Source organism: Cololabis saira, chromosome 8 (assembly GCF_033807715.1).
Source record: "Cololabis saira isolate AMF1-May2022 chromosome 8, fColSai1.1, whole genome shotgun sequence".
NCBI classification, from domain to species: domain Eukaryota; kingdom Metazoa; phylum Chordata; class Actinopteri; order Beloniformes; family Belonidae; genus Cololabis; species Cololabis saira.
The window spans coordinates 31,187,220-31,211,805 of NC_084594.1; the positions used below are offsets into that span (position 1 = coordinate 31,187,220).

The window sequence follows — 24,586 nt, forward strand, 5'->3', positions numbered from 1 at the left end:
TTCTGATTGGATGTAGTAAAAGGTTAGGGCTTGATCTTTTCGAATGCCACTTAAAGCAGCGAACCTCCCTGCAGAAATGTTTATTCCTAAACCTTTATTTGCATTTTCTTAGCATGTTGTTAAGGTATGGTTTCCATGTTTTGCCAATAATTTAGTCTCACGTCTATTTTGATCACTGCGATTGTTTCCGTTGCTTCTGCTCAAGAGACCACCCTCCAAGAGCGGAAACATCGTGTAAGAGAATAAATAACTGAACTGCGCTCTTTATGGTGTGTTTTGCATTGGATATTGACTTTCTTTTATTTCATCAATCAGTTTTATGATAGTTGAGTTGAATTTGTTACTGTAAATATAAAATGGTCTGTCTCCAAAAACGATTTCGTCGCATCACTTATGTTCCACGATGATACATACAGGGACACTGATGTTCTGAAAATGATAACAATAAGCATATATGTGTGTTTTGATGACCTGTCATGCACAGAAGGGGTTGACATATTGTGCTTGTGGTGAAAATGAGAGAGCAGCTTCATGGGAAAGGGGGTGGGAAGGGGTGTGGGGGGGGGGTCTCCCCAACTCCTGTTGCTAAAGGAAACATGTAAACGTGTGAACGCAAATGGCACTCAGCAAGTCGCGGGATGATGGAAATCAGTCGGTGCGTGTGGCAACATCGCCGAGTTCAGCTTTCCCGGCGTCGCCAGGCATATGCACAAGTGATAATTAGTTAGAAACCTTTTGGTTTATTTTGGGGATTTGAAGAGAATTATAACCAGGCCTCTGCGGTGCTGGATGCAACCAGTCAAAGGAATGAAACGTCTGATGTAGCACCAAGAGGTCTGGCTCCAGAGAGTGTTATAACTAAATTTGTCCACCGCTCAAAACATAGACGTTTCACAATAAAGGCTCATAAATTGAAAAATGACTCAAGCTTTTTGAGATATAAAAGTATGACCGTACATGACTACATCTGCCTTTTCTTCCTTAAGAAAGTATAACATGTCTTTGATACCTGTGTTAGTCCCCATTCCAAGCTTACATTGTTCAGACACTCAGACACAGATAGATGGTCAGGGTTAAAGTTTAATAATGATATGGTCAGATCTGTGCATCATGTTGCATTATTGATGTCTTGAACAAAACAGGCAGTTCTGCTTTGACATTCCACAATTTATGCACTTCTATTGTGACAGTGCTAATACCTGCAGACAAACGCGCATGTTTTCATGGGGGACTGGGCTGAATGTAGAGTGACTGGACTCTAGCTGTTACAAATTAACATCATAAAAGTCAGACATTTGTTATCGGCTTTATCCAAATGGAAGAGGTGGCAGAGACATTAGCCTCGATTAAAAAGAAACTGATCATGAGAAAAAGCGAGTGAACCATTTAAATATGTGGCAAGAAAGGAAGGAGACAAAAACAGAAAGATTGTACAGTATACTGGGAGCAATAGCACTTCAAAATCGAAGTAGTGGATGCAACAAGCCAAAGGAACAAAAAACTCCACGCATGAATCAAAGGATTGGCAGAGACAGAAGAAAAGAAAATACCGTGTATGCATACATGGGACTGATGAGACACAGAAGGGAAAGAATCAAGACAGAGTAAATGCATTTGGTTGCATCTTCAGCTCCCTGTAACTGACTTCTGTCGGATGGGAACTGCTGATGATGTCATCAATTTGCAGCAAAACTTATTCTAATAACAACAACCCAAATACACATGTTAATGAATATTAAGAAGAACAGTTTAGTTCTTGTACTTTACATTAGTTTCTTGAGAGATTAAAAACATGTTTCTAGCATTTGTGACTATATCTGGGAATAAGTTGTTTAGCCATAATGATCAAGCTTTGTGTGTCATAATTATTTTCTTATTATTCATTACAACATGGAATTCAATGCTGATATTGCTAATTTAAAAAAAAAAAGTTAAAAAACTGTATTCAAGAAACACAGAAATCACGCGTAGCTAGAGAACTAATTCCTGTAGTTTTTTGGATTCCTCTTTTTTTTCCAGTAAGAAGCTGAAGCCAACATTTGCCCTGATGCGTTCTTAAGTGTGTGTTTGTGTTTCTAATTCTAACTCAGTAGCAAAAGATCTGTATAAACCTTTTTTTGTAATCTAAGAGAGTGTTGTGTAAATGTGGACGACTGGATATGGTGTGTAGTAAAAAGTGCTTAGATTGGTCAACACGACTAGAAAAGCAAAACAAAAATACAATTTCTTTACCATTAAGCAGAAGGTGTCTTTGTTTTCACAATTTTTTATAACCACATTTATCATTCTATCCATCTCTTCAAAGGAGAGATACACGTAGTAGATCATGTGTCTGAAGACCCCAGAATGAAATCATATCACACTTGCGTCAGTGGAGCCTCCGAGTAATCCAGAGAAAGTTGTGACATCATAAAGGTGATTTCCAGCCTATGTAGTCAGAGCATCTGCAGGGCTCGACCTGCCCTGACTGTCGCCACCTCATTCCTGACGGATTTTAATGTCGTGTGACAAGATGATGGTTTCCAGCACCAACCGAAGTCAGATAGGATTTACTAGCATGAGGAGTGCATCGTTTCAAGACAACCAGGAGCTGGCAGGCAAGGAGGGTAAAACCAGACGGCGCGCACTGTGGATCAAAACCGTCAAAATAAAAGAAGAACCAAAACAAAAACAGAAGCAGAGCCCAAGAAAAACACACATTTTTAACAGGGAAAAAAGGGAACAAGCCAAACCTTGACATAGCTAGAGAAGCATGAACTGTCACAGAGATGTGGATCTGAGGCTCGAGATAAATAATGGAAACACATTTTATATCTTTATTGGGTCTTTTAATGCCTGTATCATTTAGTGCATAACATCATCCCCTGATGACTGATGTTGTATATTTGATACATCCTTTTCTGAGACCTCTGCACACAGAATCGTGACAATAATCAGAAGAAAATAGATATTATAACTACATTAATAAATAAAATTACCTAACATATGCATAGAGGTAAAAAAAAGTATGAATTAAAAAACCCTTTACAAACAGAATTGGAAGTGTTAAATTTGACTATAAACTATACTTTTCTGTGTATTATTTTATACCTCAGGCATCAAGGTGTTAATTGTCTACTAATCTTCTCTTGGTCCTTGCTTTCACGTGTAAATGACAGATAAGGAGCACAGTTCTGAGCTGAACAAATCCATAAGTAGTTTAAGAACTATAGCAATAGGCTTGTATAGGCAATAGGCGTAAAATTCTTATTTTCACGTCATAAACCTTTCCTCGTGCAAAAAATATAAAAATATTAACAATGGCATACACCATATGTCTTTAATGTTTGAACTTTGAGACCAGAAATAGTTTTGAGGACACGGAAAGTTCCATCACCGGCATGAGCAGTGAAGTGGTGCCACCGTCTTCCACTGACTTCCTATCTGGCTCACAGTCTTTAGAGATGGGCTAAAATGAGTGGGTCATCTATCACAACAGAAGGGAGAGTGATAAATTTATAGCTGCGAAAATAGGCCAGAGCTCTGCACTGATGGAATAGATAGAGTGTAATTAGGACAAGGTTACCCTGCTTTGTACACACCCACACATGCACACACACACATATACACTATTTATTACTCGTGAGGTGATGCATAAACATGGGCTCGTTTATATGCAGGTATTTACGACAGACACTCCTTTTTAAAGGCATTCAGTGACTAGCTGATTATGTTTCTCTTAAATGTGCAATATCGGGTTTTTATTTTAAAACTATGGAAATTCTGATCTCTCAATTTGTCCCAGGAGAAAAATAACACGAAGCCCAAAACAATAGTTATCACTTGCAACCTATGAATTCAGAAACGTGTAATATAGCCCCATGTGAGTCCTAACTCTTTCAGCTTCTTGGTAGGGAGCAGTAGCTTTTAAGCATATATATGTGCATTACTGTATTACTATATTTAATATATGCATATATATACGTATACATACGCATACACATACATATATATACACATACAAACCCAGTGGTATTTAATTTAATTTTTTTTTTGGGGGAGGGGGGGGGGGATCTGCTGCTAAACCAGGAAGCAAGAGCACATGGAGGCACAGGTCAAAAACCACAAACGAAACACGAAACCGACACGGAGCCGACCAAAACATGAGCAGCAATCGACCCAAATTTCGAGCTCTGATCACAGTCTGAGCTAAGCTACCGCTAACTAACCCCAAAAACTACAGAGCAAGCATGCAGGTGAACAACCCAATGTCTATGTGTCTGTGTGTGTGTGTGTGTGTGTGTGTGTGTGTGTGTGTGTGTGTGTGTGTGTGTGTGTGTGTGTGTGTGTGTGTGTGTGTGTGTGTGTGTGTGTGTAATAATCCTATCAAAGCTCCACCTGAAGTGTATCTATAGTGGGGGAGGGGGGGGAGCAACCCCGCCACCCGCGAGACCAGAGGCCGACAAGGAAGAGCCTGGAACCCAGGCCACCAGCAACCCCACAGAGGGGAGAAGAGGGCAGGAGGAAACCCACCGCCAGCGAGGTCCGCCCCCCCCCCAGTGGCAGCCGAGGAGACCCGCGGGCGGGGCCCCCACGACACGGGAAGAGGCAGCCAGGGATCCCGCGGCGCCGGACCGCTACCCAGGCAAACCCCGGCCACTCGCTCCGGGCCGGACATGCGGCCAGGAGGCCCCTCACCCCCCAGGCCAACGACCCCCACCCGGCGAGGGGCCAGCCTGCCCGGAGAGACAGAGCCGCCCCGGCCGCCGACGCGGGCAAAAGCGGCCCTCCAGGACCAGAGGGGCGCCCCGCCGCAGAGGTAGCGGGGGGGACCGGAGACGGGCCCGGAGAGAGGGAACCCCCCAACAGGGCGAATATCAATAAATTATTAAATTTTGTTGTCCTGACAATGGAGGTCCAAATCCTCCATGGCAGGACCCTTTCATACCGCATTCTCACCGACAAAGATGCACATTCACGCACCGTTTCCCCCTCCCCCAGCACCGCCAGAAGGCACCCCAGGCTGCGCGGCGAGCCCCGCCAGGCCCGGGCAACGTAACCCACCTATCCCAGGCCGGCGAGGGAAAGCGGGTGATGTGGGACCCCCTCCCGACCCTGGTGTTGAGTGCATGTAATTAATGCCATAAAAACAGGGAGGGGGAGGTATCATGCTGACAATGACCCCCCCCCCCCTTCCAGAACTAAGTATCCTTGTTAAATGTATTTATTAAATGTTGAATGTGCAGTGTCTACAGTGTTATTAAAACCGTGAGGCGGGGAGTACCGGGCCACGTGGGACAATGTCCCCTACGCCCCGGACCCCGCGCCCCTTCGCCTGTGTTTCAAAGTTTATTTAGACGGGACAATGCATATTCATGAACACTACAAAAATGGCGTCCGTATTAATGGTGCCATCGGTGTAAACCGGAGTCAAGTTCTCTCGTCTGATTATGTCTGACCTGGCAATAAAGCTTTTTCTGATTCTGATTAAGCAGTGTAAATACACCAGGTTTTAACAGAATTCACAGACCCCACAAACAACCAGACACACTCACACTCACACCTACGGGTAATTTAGAATGATCAATTTACCTAGCATGCATGTTTTTGGACTATGGGAGGAAACCGGAGTACCCGGAGGAAACCCACGCAAGCACGGGGAGAACATGCAAACTCCACACAGAAAGGTCCTGCTGGGCCTGGGAGTCGAACCGGGAACCTTCTTGCTGCGAGGCAACAGTGCTAACCACTAAGCCACCGTGCTGTCCAATCATGTGCGTATGAATCGTGTAGGAGGGGCAGGGGGGGGAGCGAAAGCCGAAGCCAGGAGGTAGGGCCAGTAGAGCCGGCCCTGGAAAGAGGGGATAGATTGATAGATCAGACCACCTCTAGAAAGATTTAGGGTCTGAGAGGATTCCAGAGGTCCTCCCGATCCAGCAGTTGCCTTAGCGAGCAGTTGGTTAGTGCTACTACATATCAGAGCAACAAAGATGCTGACGTATCCAACAGGAGAGTGTTTTAGGTAGAAGAGTAAATAAAATTGCTGCAGCTTGTCAGCAAAAATAGCAAACACATCTACCTAGCAAAGAAATGATTTGAGTCCTGTCGTTTGTTCAGTTTTCAAAGAAAAGTCTGAGTCTAGCTGCTCTGTTGTCATCGTGTTAAACCTGCATTGAGACTCTCTCTGCAGGGACAGGCTGATTTGATTGGCTTCCTAAGACTTCTGGGCATAGTTAATGAGTTCCAAGGGATGGCGGCTAGATGTGCTTGCAAGGCGAATTCAAATTTGCTAGTGGTACGTCCAGATTTCCAGGCTTAAAAAGCAGCTGGTCTGGACAAAATCGACGGGACAAGTGGCAATGAACAAGTCTCAAAGCTGACTTTATAATTGCTTTCGGAGCTACTTTTGGACAGTGGGTGCCATTGTTTCTATAACAGCTTTATGGTGAGTTTATCTGTGTAATATCCACCAATCATAGCACCAACATCCACACAGGCTTTGAATCCGTGTATGTTGTTTATCACCCTTGTGAGACAAAGCATTTCTACTCGGTTTAAATGGAAAAGCAACTTGCAGTATCAAGATATAAGTGGATCTGTATATTTAAATTTATGCATGTCTATTAAACGTGATTTATGATAGGATAAATTGTTTCAGGTCAAAGCAAGCATTGAGGACTAAACCCTTCAAATGTTTACCTTTTTTATTTTTATTTTCATTTCTATTGGTGTGTTTGTTAATTCTGTTTTATTACAATTCCTGTAAGGCATTACAGCTGTGTTGCCCAATCGTCGGCTGTTGCCCTGCACGAATGAAACATTCAAACGTGTGGTTCACCAGTATCGTCTTGTCAATCTTACTAGTGCTGCAGTATTTTGCAGCACTGTAAAATAAGGCTTGGGCTATTTACACCCGGGTGCAAGTACTGATGCATAGGCTATTTACACCCTGCTACCAATATCAATGTATGTTATTTGCACCCATGTATTAGAAAAATGTATTTTTTAATTTTCTATGTATTAGAAAAAAAAATGTTAAAAAAAAAATTCATATAAAAAAAACATCAGCTCAACAGTGATTGACAGGTATTCACACCACTTTTGATAAACTTCATTTAATCTCTTCAAAATATCTTACAATGACATAAGAGCAAAAATTGTTCATACAAAAGTGTGAGAGTTTGAGTTTGAGTTTATTTCGATCAGCAATCATTGAAAAATGTCCATCCAACAAAACAAGAAAGGGTACATAAGTCTGACCGAAAGGGTTAGGGCTGAAGCTAACAAGCTTATAGATGCCCTAACCTTTACCATCAAATCATATATAGCATACGTATAGTACGCACACATACACATTGATACATTCAGGCTTGCATCTACACCCATATACAGTGCACATACTCATATACACATAGATTTTCACACGTACACACATACATATAAATACACATACATATTTTCAGGCGAGAGGCAGAGGTTCACCCTGGACAGGTTGTCAGTCCATCACAGGGCCACATATACAGACAAACAACCAGACATTCTCACACCTACGGGGAATTAGGATCATCAATTAACCTACTATGCATGTTTTTGGACAGTGGGAGGAAGCCAGAGTACCCGGAGGGAACAAACACAAGCACGGGGGGAACATGTAAACTACACACAGAAAGACCCCCGTCTGGCCAGGGAGTCGAAGCGGGAACCTTCTTGCTGTGAGGCAACAGTGCCAACCACCAAGCCACTGTGCTGCCTGCAAAATAAACAAATCAAATTAATGAAAGAAACATTTATTAAGAAAAAAAATAGTTCCTTTTTACAGGGTCTCCTCACATGACTACACCCACGTACTTGTGTACAGGGCTGTTACTAAGACTCATACAAAGTTTATATCACTCTTGAATTTTCAGCTCTTTTTTTAGCTTATCAAAGGACACAAACTGTGCTATTTTTTTAAGTTGACATTTTGATGACCTGTGTGAGTTTTTGATCAAAATCCCACAGAAATTTAGTACGGGTGCTCCTTTTTTAACCACATATTAGCAGCTCTGGACAAAAGACCCACTTTTAATGGGATGGAGCCTGTCCACTCCACTCCACTCCACTCCGCCCGCCTCCACCACGGGCTCTGCCACTGTTTCAATGAGCCAGTACATTAACATGCACAGTTTAGTCCAGTTCTGACTAAAGCTTAAATATGGACTCCTTTCTTTGTCCCAAAATATATGCACATGTCAACTTCCACCACAATGGTGCCCACTTTCAGCTTGTTAGCGTTTGGTTTTCCAGCCGTATCATGCTACACACTTAGACAACAGTCAACTCTTTGTTTTAGCTGGCAACACCAAAGAACGGTGAACTTTGAACTGGGCAGACTTACAGCTTTTTTGTTTTCTGTCGTGGTTCTTCTGCTACTTCTGGATAAAAGCCAGCGACAGGAACAGCTGAGCACGTAGAGAGTCAGTTTCAGCCTCACACAATGTCAAGGGACCCCCGCCTCCGACTTTAATAGCAATATATGGATATGTCTGACAAATAGCAGTGTGGTTTCATTTGTTTTCAGTCAGACTAGCATAGGCCTACATGTATTTTAAAGGAAACACGTGTGTGATGTCACAGTATCCTCCAGATTCAGTTCATCTTTTCAGACTGCGGTGGCCCAAGTAACGTTGTGGGATAATGTTTCAAACCCACCATCAACACCCGCACTTGCTTGTTTGAAGATGGCACGAAGTCCAAAATAGAAAAATGGTGTGTGAAAAAGGAAGTACACACCATGAATCTCTGGCTTGTAGATCCACTTTAGCAGCAGCACCTTGGAGATATATTTTTCTGCATTATGTTATCAGTCTCTCACATCATTCCAGAAGGAATCTTTGGCCCTCTCATTTACAGCGTTGTCTGTGTTCTCAATCAGCCGCGAACAATTATCTTCCACATGCATATGCCTTGCATCTTCACACTCATTTGCAGACTCACACCTTTTTTCTGGACTGAACACATGCATCACACATTGTGCAAACAGACACACATCTCTTCTTCCTTTCTCCTTTTGTCTCCGTAGGCTTTTTTCTGCTGGGATTTTGAGTTTATTTTCTATATTATATCTCTTCAACCTTCTCCCTGGTGCTCAATTTACAGCACATTTACTCATTTTAACACGTTCTCTTTTACTTGAGACCGCTTTCATTTCCACTGCCGTCAAAACCCACACCTTTCTCACCACAGCTTTTTCCTCACTTCCTACTACCTTCTGTCCCATCATCCTCACCTTAACACAGTCTGTAAGCATTTGCCGGTCATGTAGCACACACTGCGTTGAGACACAGAACTCAACATACATACACACACACACACACACACACACACACAACATGCTCCCCCCATCCTCCATGGCAGTGCTGTAAGCCTGTGGAGCAGATGGGCTCATGACTGACTGATGCAGCTCTGCTCTGACTAACTGCCTCTCTGTGCATTGTTCTTCAGATGAGAAGAGGATGTCCTTTGCACAGTCTCTCGTCTAAATCTGGCCACCCACAAATGTGCCAATATGGGAAGTGGCAACTGGTCGACAAATCTGGATACTTACAGATTACCATCAGAACAATACAGTGGCTTTTTGGCACAACATATATACGTATGTATGTATATATACGTATGTATGTATATATATATATATATATATATATATATATATATATATATATATATATATATATATATATATATATATATATGTATATATACAGTATATATATATGTATATTGTATATACACAAACACAGTCTTGTGTTACATGTCAGGACATAACTTCAAAAAACATCCTTTTGCATTAGCATTTTAAAGATTAGGGGCAAAGATCAGGGAAATGCATCCTTACATGAACCACCACACAGTGGTAAAGTGGTGGGTGGGGGGAAAAAAAAAAAAAAAATAATGTCATTAATATACAGAATAAATACCTTTTAACAGTACCAGCTTCTCTCATTTTTTTATATTAGTCACTTGACACTTCTGTTGGATATTTTGGATCAGCATCACCTGGCTGCTACCTACTCTCCTGCCTGCGTGAGAACATACTTAGTGCTTCTGCATTTTGGCTTTGATTTTATTCCACAATTAATGACGTTGAGTGTTGTTGTTCATAACATCATTTTTAGACCTGTGAAATACTGGAAGTTTTTTTTTCTTTTTTCTGTTAGCATCTTGATAATTAAAACGTTAGTTGGAAGAATTTGTGCTTTCTATAAAACAAATGTCATACGAGTCCTGTTATAAGCTCTCAAATGCTTGCATTGTTATTCCTTGCCAAAAAACGATTTAAGACCAATACTTCTCAGTAACTGCTTCTGTTCAAACACTGGGATTTTTTTTCTCTCTCTCAAAGAAATATTAATGGTGTAAAGATTTACTAAAACGTTTTTAAAAAACTAAAACAGCCAGTGCTTCTTTCACCTGACTTTAACTTAACCTAATTCTTAAAGGATGCTCTGATTGTGTAGCAGCAAACGATGCAAGCTGCAAAGCATATTGGGCTGAATAAGCCCTTATTTTTGGATTATTTTAAGAAGATTTTGTTTATAATATGTATTTAAGGGGAGGTTGTTGAACTTTTGAATGTAACTATCTACACAGGTCACTTTCGTTGCATCTCCATATGTCACGTTCATTTCATTTACATTCTCATTTCATGACTTTAGGTAAAATATAACAATAAATCTTTCCAGTAAGTCAGCATTTTGTATAAAAACACGAGAAAGTAGTGGATCCTGAGGGTCCATCTCGCCTTGAGTGTGTCGCCCTCATCTGGTGACCAGCATGAACTCCCAGAGACAGAGTCAGGTCATAAACGGGACACAGTGCCAAACAGCCCATTTCCCACTGGGGGAGCAGATGGTCGCTCCCTCAGTGCACAAGGCGGGGAGATACTATCACCAGACGCTCCAAACAGGGTGTGGAAGTTCATACAACGCAGTGTAGGTGAAAAACGAGAGATGCACATTCTGTGCTATCTGTCGTGCACACAGCCAATAGAAACCTGATCTAAATGTTTTTGTTTGCACATGTCTGAGGGTCAAAATGCCCCTTCCTCTGTGTGCATTACAGTTACAGTTCATTTCAGGTATCACAGGCACTTACATCAATGATTTTACATGAGATAAAAACAACAATAAGCTGCCAGGTTTTGCATAAAGAGGATCATTACAGCAGACGAGGATGACCTCTGAGTATTTCTCTACCATTGAAGATTTGTTTCTGTTCCATTTTCTATTTGAAGACATGTATTATATTCAACTTTATAGTCCCTCATCTTCAAGTATAAGCTTACTTTGAGTTACTTTTCACTCAATTTTGTGGAATTGCAGAAATGCCATAAGAAACCTGAAACGTATTACTTAGATGTCCTTCGAGGTTACTGTCAACATTTAATACTTTTGTAGATCTGGAGCCAAGTTTGGGCTACTTCAAAATCCATTGGATGTACTGTGTCACTCTGAGGACTTTTGAATCAGTGAACTCTGAAATTGCATTTAATTTAATTAAATGCAGGTAATCTATAGGTAAAAGTATAACTACAGAAAACAGCTACATTTACAGAGCATGGTCGACTTTAAAATTAAAGATCATGGACATTCAGGTATACACGCTAATGTTACTGAATACTATTAGAGAGACATCTTCTGTTTTCTCCTTTAACCTGCAGTTAACAAAATCATAAAACATGTTAAAGAGTTTCTGACTTTCAGCCACCTCGCTAATCACACAAGCCCGCCTCCACCGAAGCTATCACTGTCATTTTGTGTCGTAGCGGTTGACACATTGAGGAGGGCATGCCAAGCTTAGCTGAGTGGCGTGTCACGACAGGATATGAGGCAGTTAGTTAATGTTGTGTAAAAGGATTCTGAGGATTTGCGCCTATCAGCAGAGATGGCATTCAGAGAGACTATGTTACTGAAAAATGAGTCTGCGCCTGCAGCGTACTAATAATGGTGGAATGAAAGCCAGCTTATGATTTATACTGAGCATTTTTCTTGTGTGTGTGTGTCTGCTATTACAGTTCTTCAAATTGAAGGAAGTGTATAAAAATAACGTAGAAAGTGCTTCAACAGTTTTCTGAAGTCACGCCAACTCAAACTGGCCTGTCAGCAAAGTTTTATTTTTGAACAAGTTGCTTTATAACCGCGTCTGTCAAATCTTTCTTTGACATGAAAAGAGACACGTTTGCTGTCAGACTGATGACTGATTCCAGTTGAACTCTCCTAAGGATTGAAGTGGTCTAAAAGAGAAAAACCACTGACTACCACTGCTTCAACAGTAAAAACGTGAGAATAGGAGGGGGCAAAGCTGTTCCCTTTCACACATCCTTCTGTAGTCATTTTTCTGGCATTTCTGCTGGTACGTGGGAAGAGTAACTGTCTGTAAAGTGGAGAAAGCGACAGTGATATCTGGTCCGACCCTGCTGCAGACACCACCCTCTTGTTGTGCCAGTTTAGCAAAGCAGCTGTAGATTCATGGATTTGTAATGAAATGCTGTTAGCAAGTCCAGCAGTTCTTCTGTAAATCTTTTCTGTACATCAATTAAGATTGCATTACGCTGAAGCTTAAAATACTCTATAATTTATTGTTTATTAACATGTTAAGTATGAACAATAACATATGAAGAACTAAACCAACAATTGGCTGGGATTGGGATTGAAAAAAGATTTATGCAAAAAACACATAAAAAAAAGAATTAGATAAAAATTTTGACTTAGATTGATTCCTCCCTATATAGGAGTTTCACATTTGTAACTTCTGAAAACTACCCATAACACTTTATTATTGTGCCTAACAGTAACTTTTTTTGTTGAAACGTGGTTTTATTGACCTGCAAAAATCATCTGGTTCTCAGTTTTGAATAAGAAAAGCTAAAGAATTGCAAGAGGAGCTTAAGAAATAAGGAATAAAAAAATGTGACCCTGCAAAGGATATAGCGGGTAAGGATAATGGATGGATTGATGGATGTATCCTCCCAAAGCTAAGAAAGGGGGAAAAATACAAAAATTTAGTGACTGTATATTAAAAAAAAATTATGGAAATAAAGTTTCAGCAGTAGGTGTAGAATGAAGCATAATATCAATATTAAAAGCTGCAAAGGGCCTTTCTCAGGAGCAGCAGAGAATGCGAACAGTATGTAGCACAGCTTAGCATAAATCAGCTGAAAAGTCAAGAAGGGGCATCCAGTTTATCACAACGGCGAGCAATTTGAAATGAGATTCATGCGTTGTGATGGATAGTGCATTAAGTCAACCCCTGAGGATTGGTGCAGATGAGAATTTGCTGAGTAAGACAACAAAATAAGCTTGATGTATGGTGAGAAGCAGATTCTTGTGTCAGAGAAGACCAAGAAAAATATTCGTATCTCCGATGGAGTCGATCATGTTTGGTGACATGTCCCGACTGCCACTCGCAATGGCAAAATCCTCATAGTTAAGCAGAGTGTGGGGCTGCATCAGTTAAATCCACTATTAGGCTTTTGGGGAACTTAATTTATTTTATTACATATCCACATATTTGTTGTAACTTTTCATGGCATCCCTCAATCACCATCTCTCGTGTTTCATGGCAAGAAGCAGTGTCCTTGGTCCCTCATCATGTAGGGCATAGGCACAGTGTGACCTGGAACAGGAGGCACGTTTACCTGCCAGTGCCCGCCGCCCACCGCCCTCTTTCACCCTGACCATCATCTTGCAATCCTTGGCTCACCATGCAAAAACGGAGAAGGAGCTTCACTGCTACTGCCAGGGATACCCACTGGAGATGGGTTGTGAGGAGGGAAGGAGCAAAAGAGGAAGAAAAGAAAAGAGAAACATCGAAAAAAGTATTCTGGAGGATAATAGGCTCTCCCAGGGATGTATCTGTCCTGTACGCTATTAATTACCACAATACATTTTCAAACTTCCTTTAGTCTGTAATGGTAGGTTAGTTTGCATTCAGTGTGTAAAATGCCACATAATTGAATGTCTTTATGTTTAAAATGTATGTAGGGTCACCAGGATTTCAATATTTTGCAGTGATTAATGTTCTCCAGACCATGGGCGGTTTGTTCTCTGGCTGCTGCTGTGCCCCACATAAATACGGAGGAGTGACTGTCAGCAATTGTTCTCTTGCCCATAATGTATTCGTTGACCCACTAGCTACCGCCTGTCCTTGTCCCACATGTTGTTTTGTTTTTCATCTCTTTAGAACAATTTAGCATGATATTTGCAGTGAGAGGCAATGGAAATATCACACATTGTGACATCGCTGCTTTTCCATATCAGCCCTGCAGCAGCTGCGTTTCTGCATCAGCACACAAGCGGACGACTTTGTGTGGCTCAGCTGATATGCGTGGTTAAGTCTGACATGCGTTAAATGTGTTTTGTGCATATATAACCGGACCTGTTGTGTCTGTCTTCTTGTCTCCCCTGTCTCCCTTGAACTAGGAATCATCTTCCATCGTCTCTACTTGGCTTGGAGGTCTTCTAGAGGGTCGGGCCTCCTGGACATCATGAAAGGATTGGGGACCAACCGTAACAGACATCTGTCTGATTCCTGTGACCCCTCCACGGGACATGCAGAGGCCCTCTACCCCCAGAAGACCAGCACGCTGCCACGCAGCCCTTACCTGCTGAGTCCCACGATGGATCACTATGGCTCCATGGACCCCAACCTTTACCCTCAAGTCAACCCCGGGTCGCTTCCAGAAGACTGCATGCTGCCCCTCAACAACCAGCTGTCCAACAGCAGCACCTTTCCCAGGATCCACTACAACTCCTATGACCAGTCTGACTTTTCTCCTCCTGGGGAGAGCATTGGGGGGATAAGCACAGGGACTATGGGGACCTCCATGTCCATGGGCATGGCAACAGGTATGGGCATGGCAGGGCTGAGCGGACGAATGCCTATGATTACCAGCGGCTCAGCAACTATATCACATCACATGACAAAGAATCAGGCGCCATCCAGTCTGCTGGAGTTTGATAAGCAGCTACCTGGAGGCCACGACGGATTCAGCACTTTGCAGTTTCACCGCAGCTCCGCCGTCGCTGCCGCCAAGCAGAGGACGGACAGTCCCGGTCGCATTCGTTACATGCTGCACTCAGTGCAGAAGCTTTTTGCAAAGTCCCAGTCAATGGAGAGCCACAACATGAAAGGGAATGTAAACGGACGCTCCACCGGCAGCGGTGGAGGCTCGTCCAGCACCGAGGACGGAGGGAAGCAGAACCGCAGGTCCAAGAGCAAAGATCGAGGGACAAAATCAGAGGCAACTGCTAAGCGGCGGCCAAGATCCAACATGTCGGGGTATTGGAGCTCCGATGACTTGGACAGCAGCGATTTAAGCAGCTACCACAACAGCATGGCCATGATGACTCTGGGCCGTCCAACTGGTCAAGACAGCCAGACTGGCCAGAGCAGATACATTCACAGCGGCTACAACACCATCAGTTCCTCTAAAAGCAGCACTGACATGAAGTTTCAACCGCTCTCTGCGCCCGGGAGTGGAGGAGGTGGACTGAGTGGAACAGGAGGTATTTTGATGAATGATAATGACTATATGAAAGGAGGGTCTTGGTCCACGCTCACTATGGGCCAACCAAGACCGGTGATCCAGAAGGGCTCGGCTACTCTGGACAGGTCGATGCTCAAGTCCAAGTCCTGCCAGCAACAGCTAACCTGCAACTACCTGCAGGTCGGACGCAGAGTAAGTATGCTTAAAGTGGCTGTCATGCTTGACAACAGCAGTTACAACAAAAGGCAATTTAAGACTCATGTTATTCATTGAATGACTCCTGCAGAGTGATTGGAGCAGCACGTTAGGCCGCAGTGGGGGTGCCATTGAGATCCCATGTCGGCGGATGCGCAGTGGTAGCTACGTGAAGGCCATGGGAGACATGGAGGACAGTGAGGACTCTGAGGGAAGCCCCAAACCCTCACCCAAAAGCGCTGCTCGCCGCCAGAGCTACCTCAGGGCCACCCAGCAGTCTCTGAGTGACCAGCTACCACCACGCAAGTAAGATGTCTAACCGAGCCACAAAGCTGTGCCTTAATTCGGTGTTTTGTTAGCAATCGTCTGCCAGAGAGACCAAGTTCAGTTCCAATCTATCGTTGAGAGAACTTCCAAAGTGATGGAAAGAAACTAAAAACAGACAAATGTACTAACAATTTACAATTCAATTGCACTTTAACGGTGTTGTCTGTAAGAACAATCCCAAAATAAGCCTTTATTTGTTTGTCTGTTTGCATTTTTTTCTTCTTTTTTTGCAAGGGCTCAGATTATCCGAATCAGAATCAGAATCAGAAATCAGAATCAGAAAAGGGTTTATTGCCAAGTTTGTTAACACACACAAGGAATTTGTTGTGGTGATTGGTGCAATACAATAAAAATAAAAATATAAAAACAAACAAATATATAAGAGATAAAATAAGAGATAGAATAAAATGTATAAACAGAAATGTATATGAGGTTTTAAAGTGCCGGATATGAGTCTTTACAAAAAGTGACGTAGGATGACTTAGGATAGAAAAAATAAAATGTATAAACAGAAATGTACAATATGGGGTTTTTAAAGTGCCGGATATGAATGTGTACAAAAGTTACGGGATTGGAATATTACGTTAATGTAACGTAGAGTGGGATGGGGGGGAAATCCGTGGTAGACGGGGGAGAGAGGGGTCCGGGGCCTTGTTGATGAAACAAGTGATTGAAATGATTATATCCTGTATTTGAATATACTTAAATGCAAAGTCCCTGATTTACCCTACAAAATAAAACGTTGGTTTTAATCAAACGCCCTTACACTCGTAAGAACACACTGTAAAAAATACTGGTGGCAAAGCTGTCAGGTCTGTGCGTACAGGAAGGAAACCCTCCCACCCAGCCTCATCATGCCAACGTGCAGGAAACTACAGGCACGCAGGCACAAGTACACACGGCCCGTGCTGGGCTTACTCACGCGTGGAAGTGGTGACAGACTCCCTGTTGTTGTCCACATGCTGGAGTCATTTCCATACCTTGGCTGGGACGTGGACTACTTTTATACACTTGGCACCACAAAGCATTCGACTTGCTAAGATGATAAAGACATCACTACTGCCGTTTGCACAATCTGACACTGGCTGCTGTTTTTGCACACAATGAATTAATCAGCATCAATCAAGCTCACCGCGCCGACTGACTGGAACTGAGCCTAACTTGCTTTTACCTGCTTTCTGAAGCGTCGGGCGGTGTCTGATATGTGATGCTGACACAGTGTTATACACAGCAGCCTACTGTCATAGGCTATGACATTAGTTAATACCTTAAGTCATCTATGACTCCAATTATGATTAGTTCACATACATGCTATATATTAGATAGATTTACACTCATATTCAGTCCAGCCACTATATAAACATTTGATTCCCTGATAACAGCTCCTAACATTCATTATCCGAGTGGTTGTCCTCAGGTTTGTGTCTGTTTTGATCCAAGTGTCAGTGTGATAAACAAGTATAAACATAGAGCAGTGAAAAGATTATTGGGGAAAAAACAAACGAAGATGACAGAATCTGGAAAATTGCAGCCTTTGGCACACAAGGTGTTACCAAACACATGTCCTCCCACAACAACCTCAATCAATTTTCATAGTAATTTACAGTATTTACTTAATAATCCTTCCCCCAAGCATGCTTGAATGACTAATTCTAATACCCCTGCCAATGTCTGACCGTGCAACCCTACTCTCTTCCGTGCTGCGCCTACCTGGTTGGCATGAGCAGCAGAACCCTGGATTACGTCTTGTTGCAGGGGGAGCTGGATGCCCTGTGGTCTCCACTCCACAGTGTGTCCTCTCTGCACCAACTGGGCAGGTCAATGAGCAGGTCAGTGATAGGTCTGCTAGCCTCTTCTCAGGGGCATGGTGCAAAAAATAGTTTGGATTGGATGATTTGTCATCAGCGACTTTGCACTGCACCCCTCAGAAAAGCCTGTAAAGTGGAAACTCCAAATGCCAGATTCATGTCCCGCTGCTAACAACCGCTAATTTCCCTCCAGCTCGTAAATACCATCTGCCAAGTGCTCACGGGTTCAAAGTAGCTGAGTCTGACTCAGTGCGAATTTCGGGAACAAGGGTACATCTGCATCCATACATCATGGCATGGAGCTATTCAGCAATGTTTCTATCACTGTGTGCCTTTAAAGACTGCTGAATTCCTATTGTTTGATTAAATCAGTTTCTTGCTTTGGTAGTCATGACGGTACATAATGCACATTCTTGTCTCGTCTGACATCACCGGCTTTGCATGTTTAGATGCTGTAATTACTGAAGCGAGAGTTAAATGAAATGAAAATGGAGACTATATGGAGAGAGTAGAAATGAAAGGAATGTCTTGAATTGCAGACACGTCCTCCTTTTATCTCTCTTTCAACTCCTGGTTTTGCTGATCACTCATTTTCCTCCTCTAAAAAACCATGTTTCCGTCCTGCTTCTTCATGGTGTGAGAACATTGGCTTTCTATCCATCAGTTTTCTTCCCATGTGCTGCATCCTGGACACATCTGTTTTGTCGCATTTTTTTTTTTTTACTCTTATCTAACTCTTACTTTCCAGCTGTCTTCCATCTCTCCGAGAGATGTCCAATAATCGCAGCCTGGACAACCTGGACTGTATTGAAGGAACGGGACCTCTGGCACCATGGGATGATGATGACTTCAGTCAGGCCGGCAGCACGTTGGGCAGACGCAGTTGCATGGGACAGGTCAGTTATTATGTCATCGACAGGGAGAACTAGAAAAAATGTGTTTATGAATCATCTGTTTATGTCAGGGATATTTTTCTAAAGAATTGTGAGGACATTAGTTACTCATAACTCACAACAGTTAGCCCTTTGCAAATGTTTCTCCTCTCAAATCCCCAGTCATTATCAAAGACCCTTCTTCTGCCTTTAGCGCCTCTCTCCATAATTTACATTTTTACAGATGCAGCTCAAATGACTGTAACAGAATGAGTCTCTAATGAACACAGGGATCCCTATCTCCAACTGTGTCCTATTACTGTCATAACCCCCGAAGACAAATGAGTGACACTGATAGTTTTAAGCCTAATTCATCTCCTGAACAGAGGCTCTATTAGCTTCCCAATGACAAGGTCACCGAGACAAAGATCAGCTGTATAAAGTCACTTAGATCTTTCCTCTGAAACGAGGCAGCGCGGGCTATTAGCACAGGCTTTCCCCCCAGTCTCTGAAAGGTTGCTGCTTTACCACAAATTTCCCCTCTATATGACTTATCTGTTAAATTGGATCTCACAGCAGGATGTCAGAAGGATGTCAGCCAAATTCTCATTGTCAAGTTACACCTTTTTTCTACTCTGAACCAGAACTCATTTAAAAAGGAAAAAATCTAAAATAAGCTACCAAAATTATTTGCATGATTTCTTAAATGTGAGTATTGGTGTAACCACATTCTTCATTTTAAGCTCTTTTGTGCTGACTTTCTTTAATCTTCCCCGTTTTATCCTGCCATTGTTGCTCCGGGCTAAAAAAAAAAAAAGGCTCAGATGGCAGAGCTGACTCTGTAAGAGCATGCAGTCACTGTATGATTAGGTGCAAAAGAGTAGACCGCCATTTCTTTAATTTTCCATAAAGAAGGCAATTTCATACAAAATGTAATTATAGAGATGAACGACAGCCCATTAACGCAAAGGTTTCCTCTCTACAGCAGTGGAGTTAATCATTTCCCAGTTCCGTTTGTAAACCTTTCATTGCCATCTCGGACTAGGGCCCTCTCACCTGTGTAGCTAGAGGCCGTCTTTAACCCTCACAGCGCACTCAGGCCCCGTTTACACGGAGCAAAAACTGAGGCGTTTTCATGCGTTTTGGCCGTTTGTTTACACGAAAACGCAGCTCAAAGCCCCCAAAAACGATCATTTCTGAAAACTCCGGCCAAAGTGGAGATTTTCAAAAACTCAGTTTTCACGTTTGCGTCTAAACAGAGGAAAACGGAGATTTAGGCTTCAGAACATCACATTATGCAACAGAAACTCACCAGCGTCATGTGTGCGACCTGTGTTTACAATTAGTTTGGCCACCGTCAATATTTTCTTGTATTTTACCTGTTTTATATTCTGTATAAAAGACTCTCGTTCCGTCTTGGAAGTAAAGCCTGAATTATGGTTCCGCGTTACACCGACGCAGAGCCTACGGCGTAGGGTACGCGGCGATGCGCGCCGTACGGTGTGCGTCGCCGCGTACCCTACGCCGTAGGCTCTGCGTTGGTGTAACGCGGAACCATAAATCAGCCTGGAAGTTACACGTGTCATTTGTTGATGTTTTTTCCAGGATTATGATTGGCTGGCATGACGTTAACAGCGTTTTCATGCGGTTCCGTGTAAACGAGGATATTTTTGAAAACGGAGAGGGGAAAATATCCGTTTTTGTAAATACCCGGCTACGTGTAAACGTGGCCTAAGGGTCACAAAGACACTGCCGGTGTACTGTGAGCAGAGGTGTCAAGTAACGAAGTACAAAAACTTTGTTACCTTACTTAAGTAGAAATTTTGGTTATCTATACTTCACTGGAGTAATTATTTTTCAGACGACTTTTTACTTTTACTCCTTACATTTTCACGCAATTATCTGTACTTTTTACTCCTTACATTTTAAAAACAGCCTCGTTACTCTATTTCATTTCGGCCTTTAAAAAAAAACTATCCAGTTAAATTGCTCCATCCGGATAGAGTGAATTTGGTTGTGGTTGTTTCAGATGTTCTTGTCCAGTTTTGTTCTTACATCCGTTCCCTCAGATTCCTGCAACTAAACTTGGATGTACATTCCAATAAAGGTTAGGATAAATGATAACATGCCTCTGAAGTTTGACTTTTTGCACCATTACAATACTTATAGGCAACTAGTAATCATATCTCCTGCTCTCTGAAACACATGTTAATGCTCAATAGTACACATATATGGTTCTTTAATATATTTGCATTATACTAAGATGCATTCATTTTCAATGGCTTTTTCCCCCCTTACATTACTTTTACTTTTATACTTTAAGTAGTTTTGAAACCAGTACTTTTATACTTTTACTTGAGTAAAAAACTTGAGTTGATACTTCAACTTCTACAGGAGTATTTTTAAACTCTAGTATCTACTTCTACCTGAGTAATGAATGTGAATACTTTTGACACCTCTGACTGTGAGGGTTAAGAGCTAGTTTTCTCCCCGTTACACCACCGTTACACCGTACTCGTCTTCTCCTTTCTCTAGCTGCGGGAGTTAGAAAGGCGTCATCATTATGAAGACCGGAGCTCAGAGTCTACCTTCAGAGACTCCCGTTCCCTTTCCCAAGACATCCCGGAGCCCATAGACCTGCCCATGCCAACATGCTTCCGATCCCGTAGCCACAGCTACCTGAGAGCCATCCAAGCCGGCTGTTCCCAAGACGACGACTCGGTGTCCATGGACTCAGGCTGCTCACCGCCTCTGACTGACTCAACTGTTCACACATACAGCACCAGCACCGGTAAGTTTTTTTTTTTTTTTTTTACTTCAATAAGCATGTAACAGTGAATTATGGAAGAGTTACATACCATAATACACTGTTTTGCTATGCCTAACTTTAATTTCTGGAATGTATTCAGAATATACACATGCATAATACATTTCTTTTTTGATTATTTCATTATGGGCTCATAAAGTCTGATATTCTGTCACATTTGAAACACTCTCTCCTGCGTGACCCAATCACATAGGCAAAGTTCCTAGCATGTTGTGTATTATCCCTAAAATCTCTTTAAATTGTGCTTGTCAGTTTTGTTCCTTGGTGGAACACTTTTCCTTTAGCATGTCCACAGCAGCATATTTAGCTCAAATGCAGCCTTTCTTGCCCACACTAGACAACCTCTCTGCACAGTGGAAGGAATGGAAAGAACAGTTTGCCTCTTACCTGATAGCCACTGGCTTGGACAAAGCCCCAAAGGAGAAACAACTTGCAATTTTTCTTCAACGTTTTGGGACAGACAGACCACGCATCCTACCCCCACACACAGGTAACAGTTTGAAACCATCTCCTCTCCCACACAAAGATCTCATCACTTTACCAGCTTTACCAGCCAGCTTATAAATGTTAACACCACGACAAACAGCATATGGTGATCACTGAAGCAAACTTTCACAACTTTATCCAGTGAACTGCTAGAGAGTATTTTATAAGACAGACAGCAAACCACTGTTGATTTGAGTGGATATCAAAATAACTTTATCAGAGATTAATTACAAGGTACAGATAAACAAAAGATGGAACATGGCTGTTTGATGTCTAACTTGATGTTAGATTTGCAGAAGCAGAAGGATTATGAATGTATGTGATAGCACACATTAGCCAAATGGGCTTTGTTCTGATTTTTTACACCTGTCACATCCCTGAATTTATGACTACACTAGGTCATGCGTTGATAACCGTCTGGTTCAGTTATTCATACCTTAGATCAGTGGTTCTCAAATGGGGGTACGCGTACCCCTGGGGGTACGTGAAGGCACTCCAGGGGTTTCGTGAGATTTTAAAATATACATATATTTAAAAAGTAGCATCCATGCAAAAATCCTTTAAAAATAAACATTTCATAAATAATTAATTGAGGAAAATATAAGTCTAAATTCATAAAATGAATTCTATCTTCAGGAGTAGGATATTCTACTTATTATCCTAAAACCCCAGAGTATCTCCCACACCAGGATGGTCCTAACCTGTCAATCACCTGGCTTCACCTGTCAATCACTTGGACCAACGATGGAGTCGTGGTTGAAGCATAGCAGCAATATTTTTATGTTTAATAAATCAGTTACTGATGGCACAGTTCTCTGTTTTAGGTCTTTTTTTACAACCAAAAGTGCTTTGCGCTGGTTAGGGGGTACTTGGCTGAAAAAATATTTCACATCACTGAAAAAAGGTTGAGGACCACTGCCTTAGATCATCCACATTGTGGCGCTCTTTACTGTGGACTACGAAATGCACCACAGAGCACATGCTACCTTCATGAAAAATTACCATGTGGAAATTTTCACTCTCTCTCTTTAGGATTGCAGAAGATATCCAGTAGCCTACTTTTTCTTTTCTCTTTATTTTCAAATAAAAAAGCTATTCAAGTATAAACATGGTGATAAATTACGATTCATCCCAGAAGAACCACTATATTTCACTTTAAGAAAAGTAACTTTTGTAAATTGAGTGCATCCGGATTTCATGATAAACAATGATATTTCTGCATAGCGCTATTAAGCGTTTGCCGTCTCGGCCTACAAAACCCTAACGGGTGATCATTTCAATGGCTTTTTGTTACGCAAACCCCAAAAATAAGTAACTATAGCAATTAAAAACACAAAAAAATAGATAAATGTAGAGGAACAACGATGTTTTTTGTTGTTTTGTTATCACTTCCGAGTAGCTCCTGAATGCACCGGCGTGACCACGCCCCCCCGGAGACGCTCCTCCGCCGGCTTTGCAGCTCCGCACACACGCGTGACGGAGCCGCGGGGGACGCTCCTTTACAAGCAACGGTCCCTAATAACTAAACTGATCACTTTTATTAAACGTTGCCGGCTTGTGTATTGATCTGCGCTTCATAATTGGGTAAGCAAAATACTGAACCGTACGTATCGTAGTGCTTCTGATGTTGAAGCGCTCTTTCTAAGTTCAGCTGAGTTACATTTGTCCTTATGGATGTTAATTTCCCTAACTGGTCAGTGATGGGGCTCTATAAACGCCCACTGCACTTGGACGTACTTTAATTGCATATGTTTTATCATTAGTATTATTATTCCCGGTCCGTCTTTGATTATAGTGCCGTCTTTTTCTTCCCATGTGATCAGAAGCTAATATTGATCGACTAACATCAGGGGGAAATGCTCCTGTAAAGCCTGGATTATGGTTCTGCGTTAAATCGACGCAGAGCCTACGGCGTAGGGTACGCGGCGACGCGCACGGTACGGTGCGTGTCGCCGCGTACCTTACGCCGTAGGCTCTGCGTTGGTGTAACGCGGTACCATAAATCAGCCTTAAGTGTCCTCACATGGCTGGCATGTTTATGATGCTCCATCCAAATTACCTGCATTGATCAGCGATTAAATACACCTACGTGTTTTCATTAATGTAGCTTATTTTTGGTTGCTGAGATGGAAAATGTGGTTTCATAAGGGGTTATTATTTGTCCCACTTTTGGCTTTTGTTGGCATGTGTGTGGTCACATTAAGCAGTCACACTTAAATTCACATTTCATAAAAGATTGCAGAGTTGATATTTTATTTTATAATCATGATTATATCGATGTGATAATAGTCTGTTTCTAGTGACTGTTATTGGATTATGGACAATACAGATGGGCAGGCTGTGGACAACTGGACAGATTAACTGTTAAATTGAGCGCTATAATCCATCTTTTGTCTTTTATTCCCCTCCCTTCCACATGCACAACATATTAGCTAATGGTTAAGCCTTGCAATAAAGTGTCATCAGTTTTCCTCTGTCCCTGAGAGACTGACCACATTTGGATATACCAATAGTTCAATTGTCCTTAGTGACTGTTTCTTTGTTTGTACCCTTTAGCCACCAC

The 24,586-nt window shown here is 42.1% G+C and overlaps 1 protein-coding gene across 4 annotated transcripts in view; it reads left to right on the forward strand.

The window, feature by feature from the left end:
* dlgap4b (discs, large (Drosophila) homolog-associated protein 4b) overlaps positions 1-24,586 on the forward strand; it is a 149,868-nt gene that overhangs the window by 102,845 nt on the left and 22,437 nt on the right. For 3 of the 4 annotated variants that reach the window (XM_061727741.1, XM_061727742.1, XM_061727744.1), the window contains 5 exons: positions 14,442-15,700; positions 15,795-16,009; positions 18,587-18,734; positions 21,246-21,501; positions 21,875-22,027. In XM_061727741.1, coding sequence (XP_061583725.1) covers positions 14,507-15,700; positions 15,795-16,009; positions 18,587-18,734; positions 21,246-21,501; positions 21,875-22,027 — 1,966 coding nt within the window. In that variant the 5' untranslated portion in view covers positions 14,442-14,506. The remainder of the gene's footprint in view (positions 1-14,441; positions 15,701-15,794; positions 16,010-18,586; positions 18,735-21,245; positions 21,502-21,874; positions 22,028-24,586) is intronic. The other variant, XM_061727743.1, reaches the window with a different exon arrangement.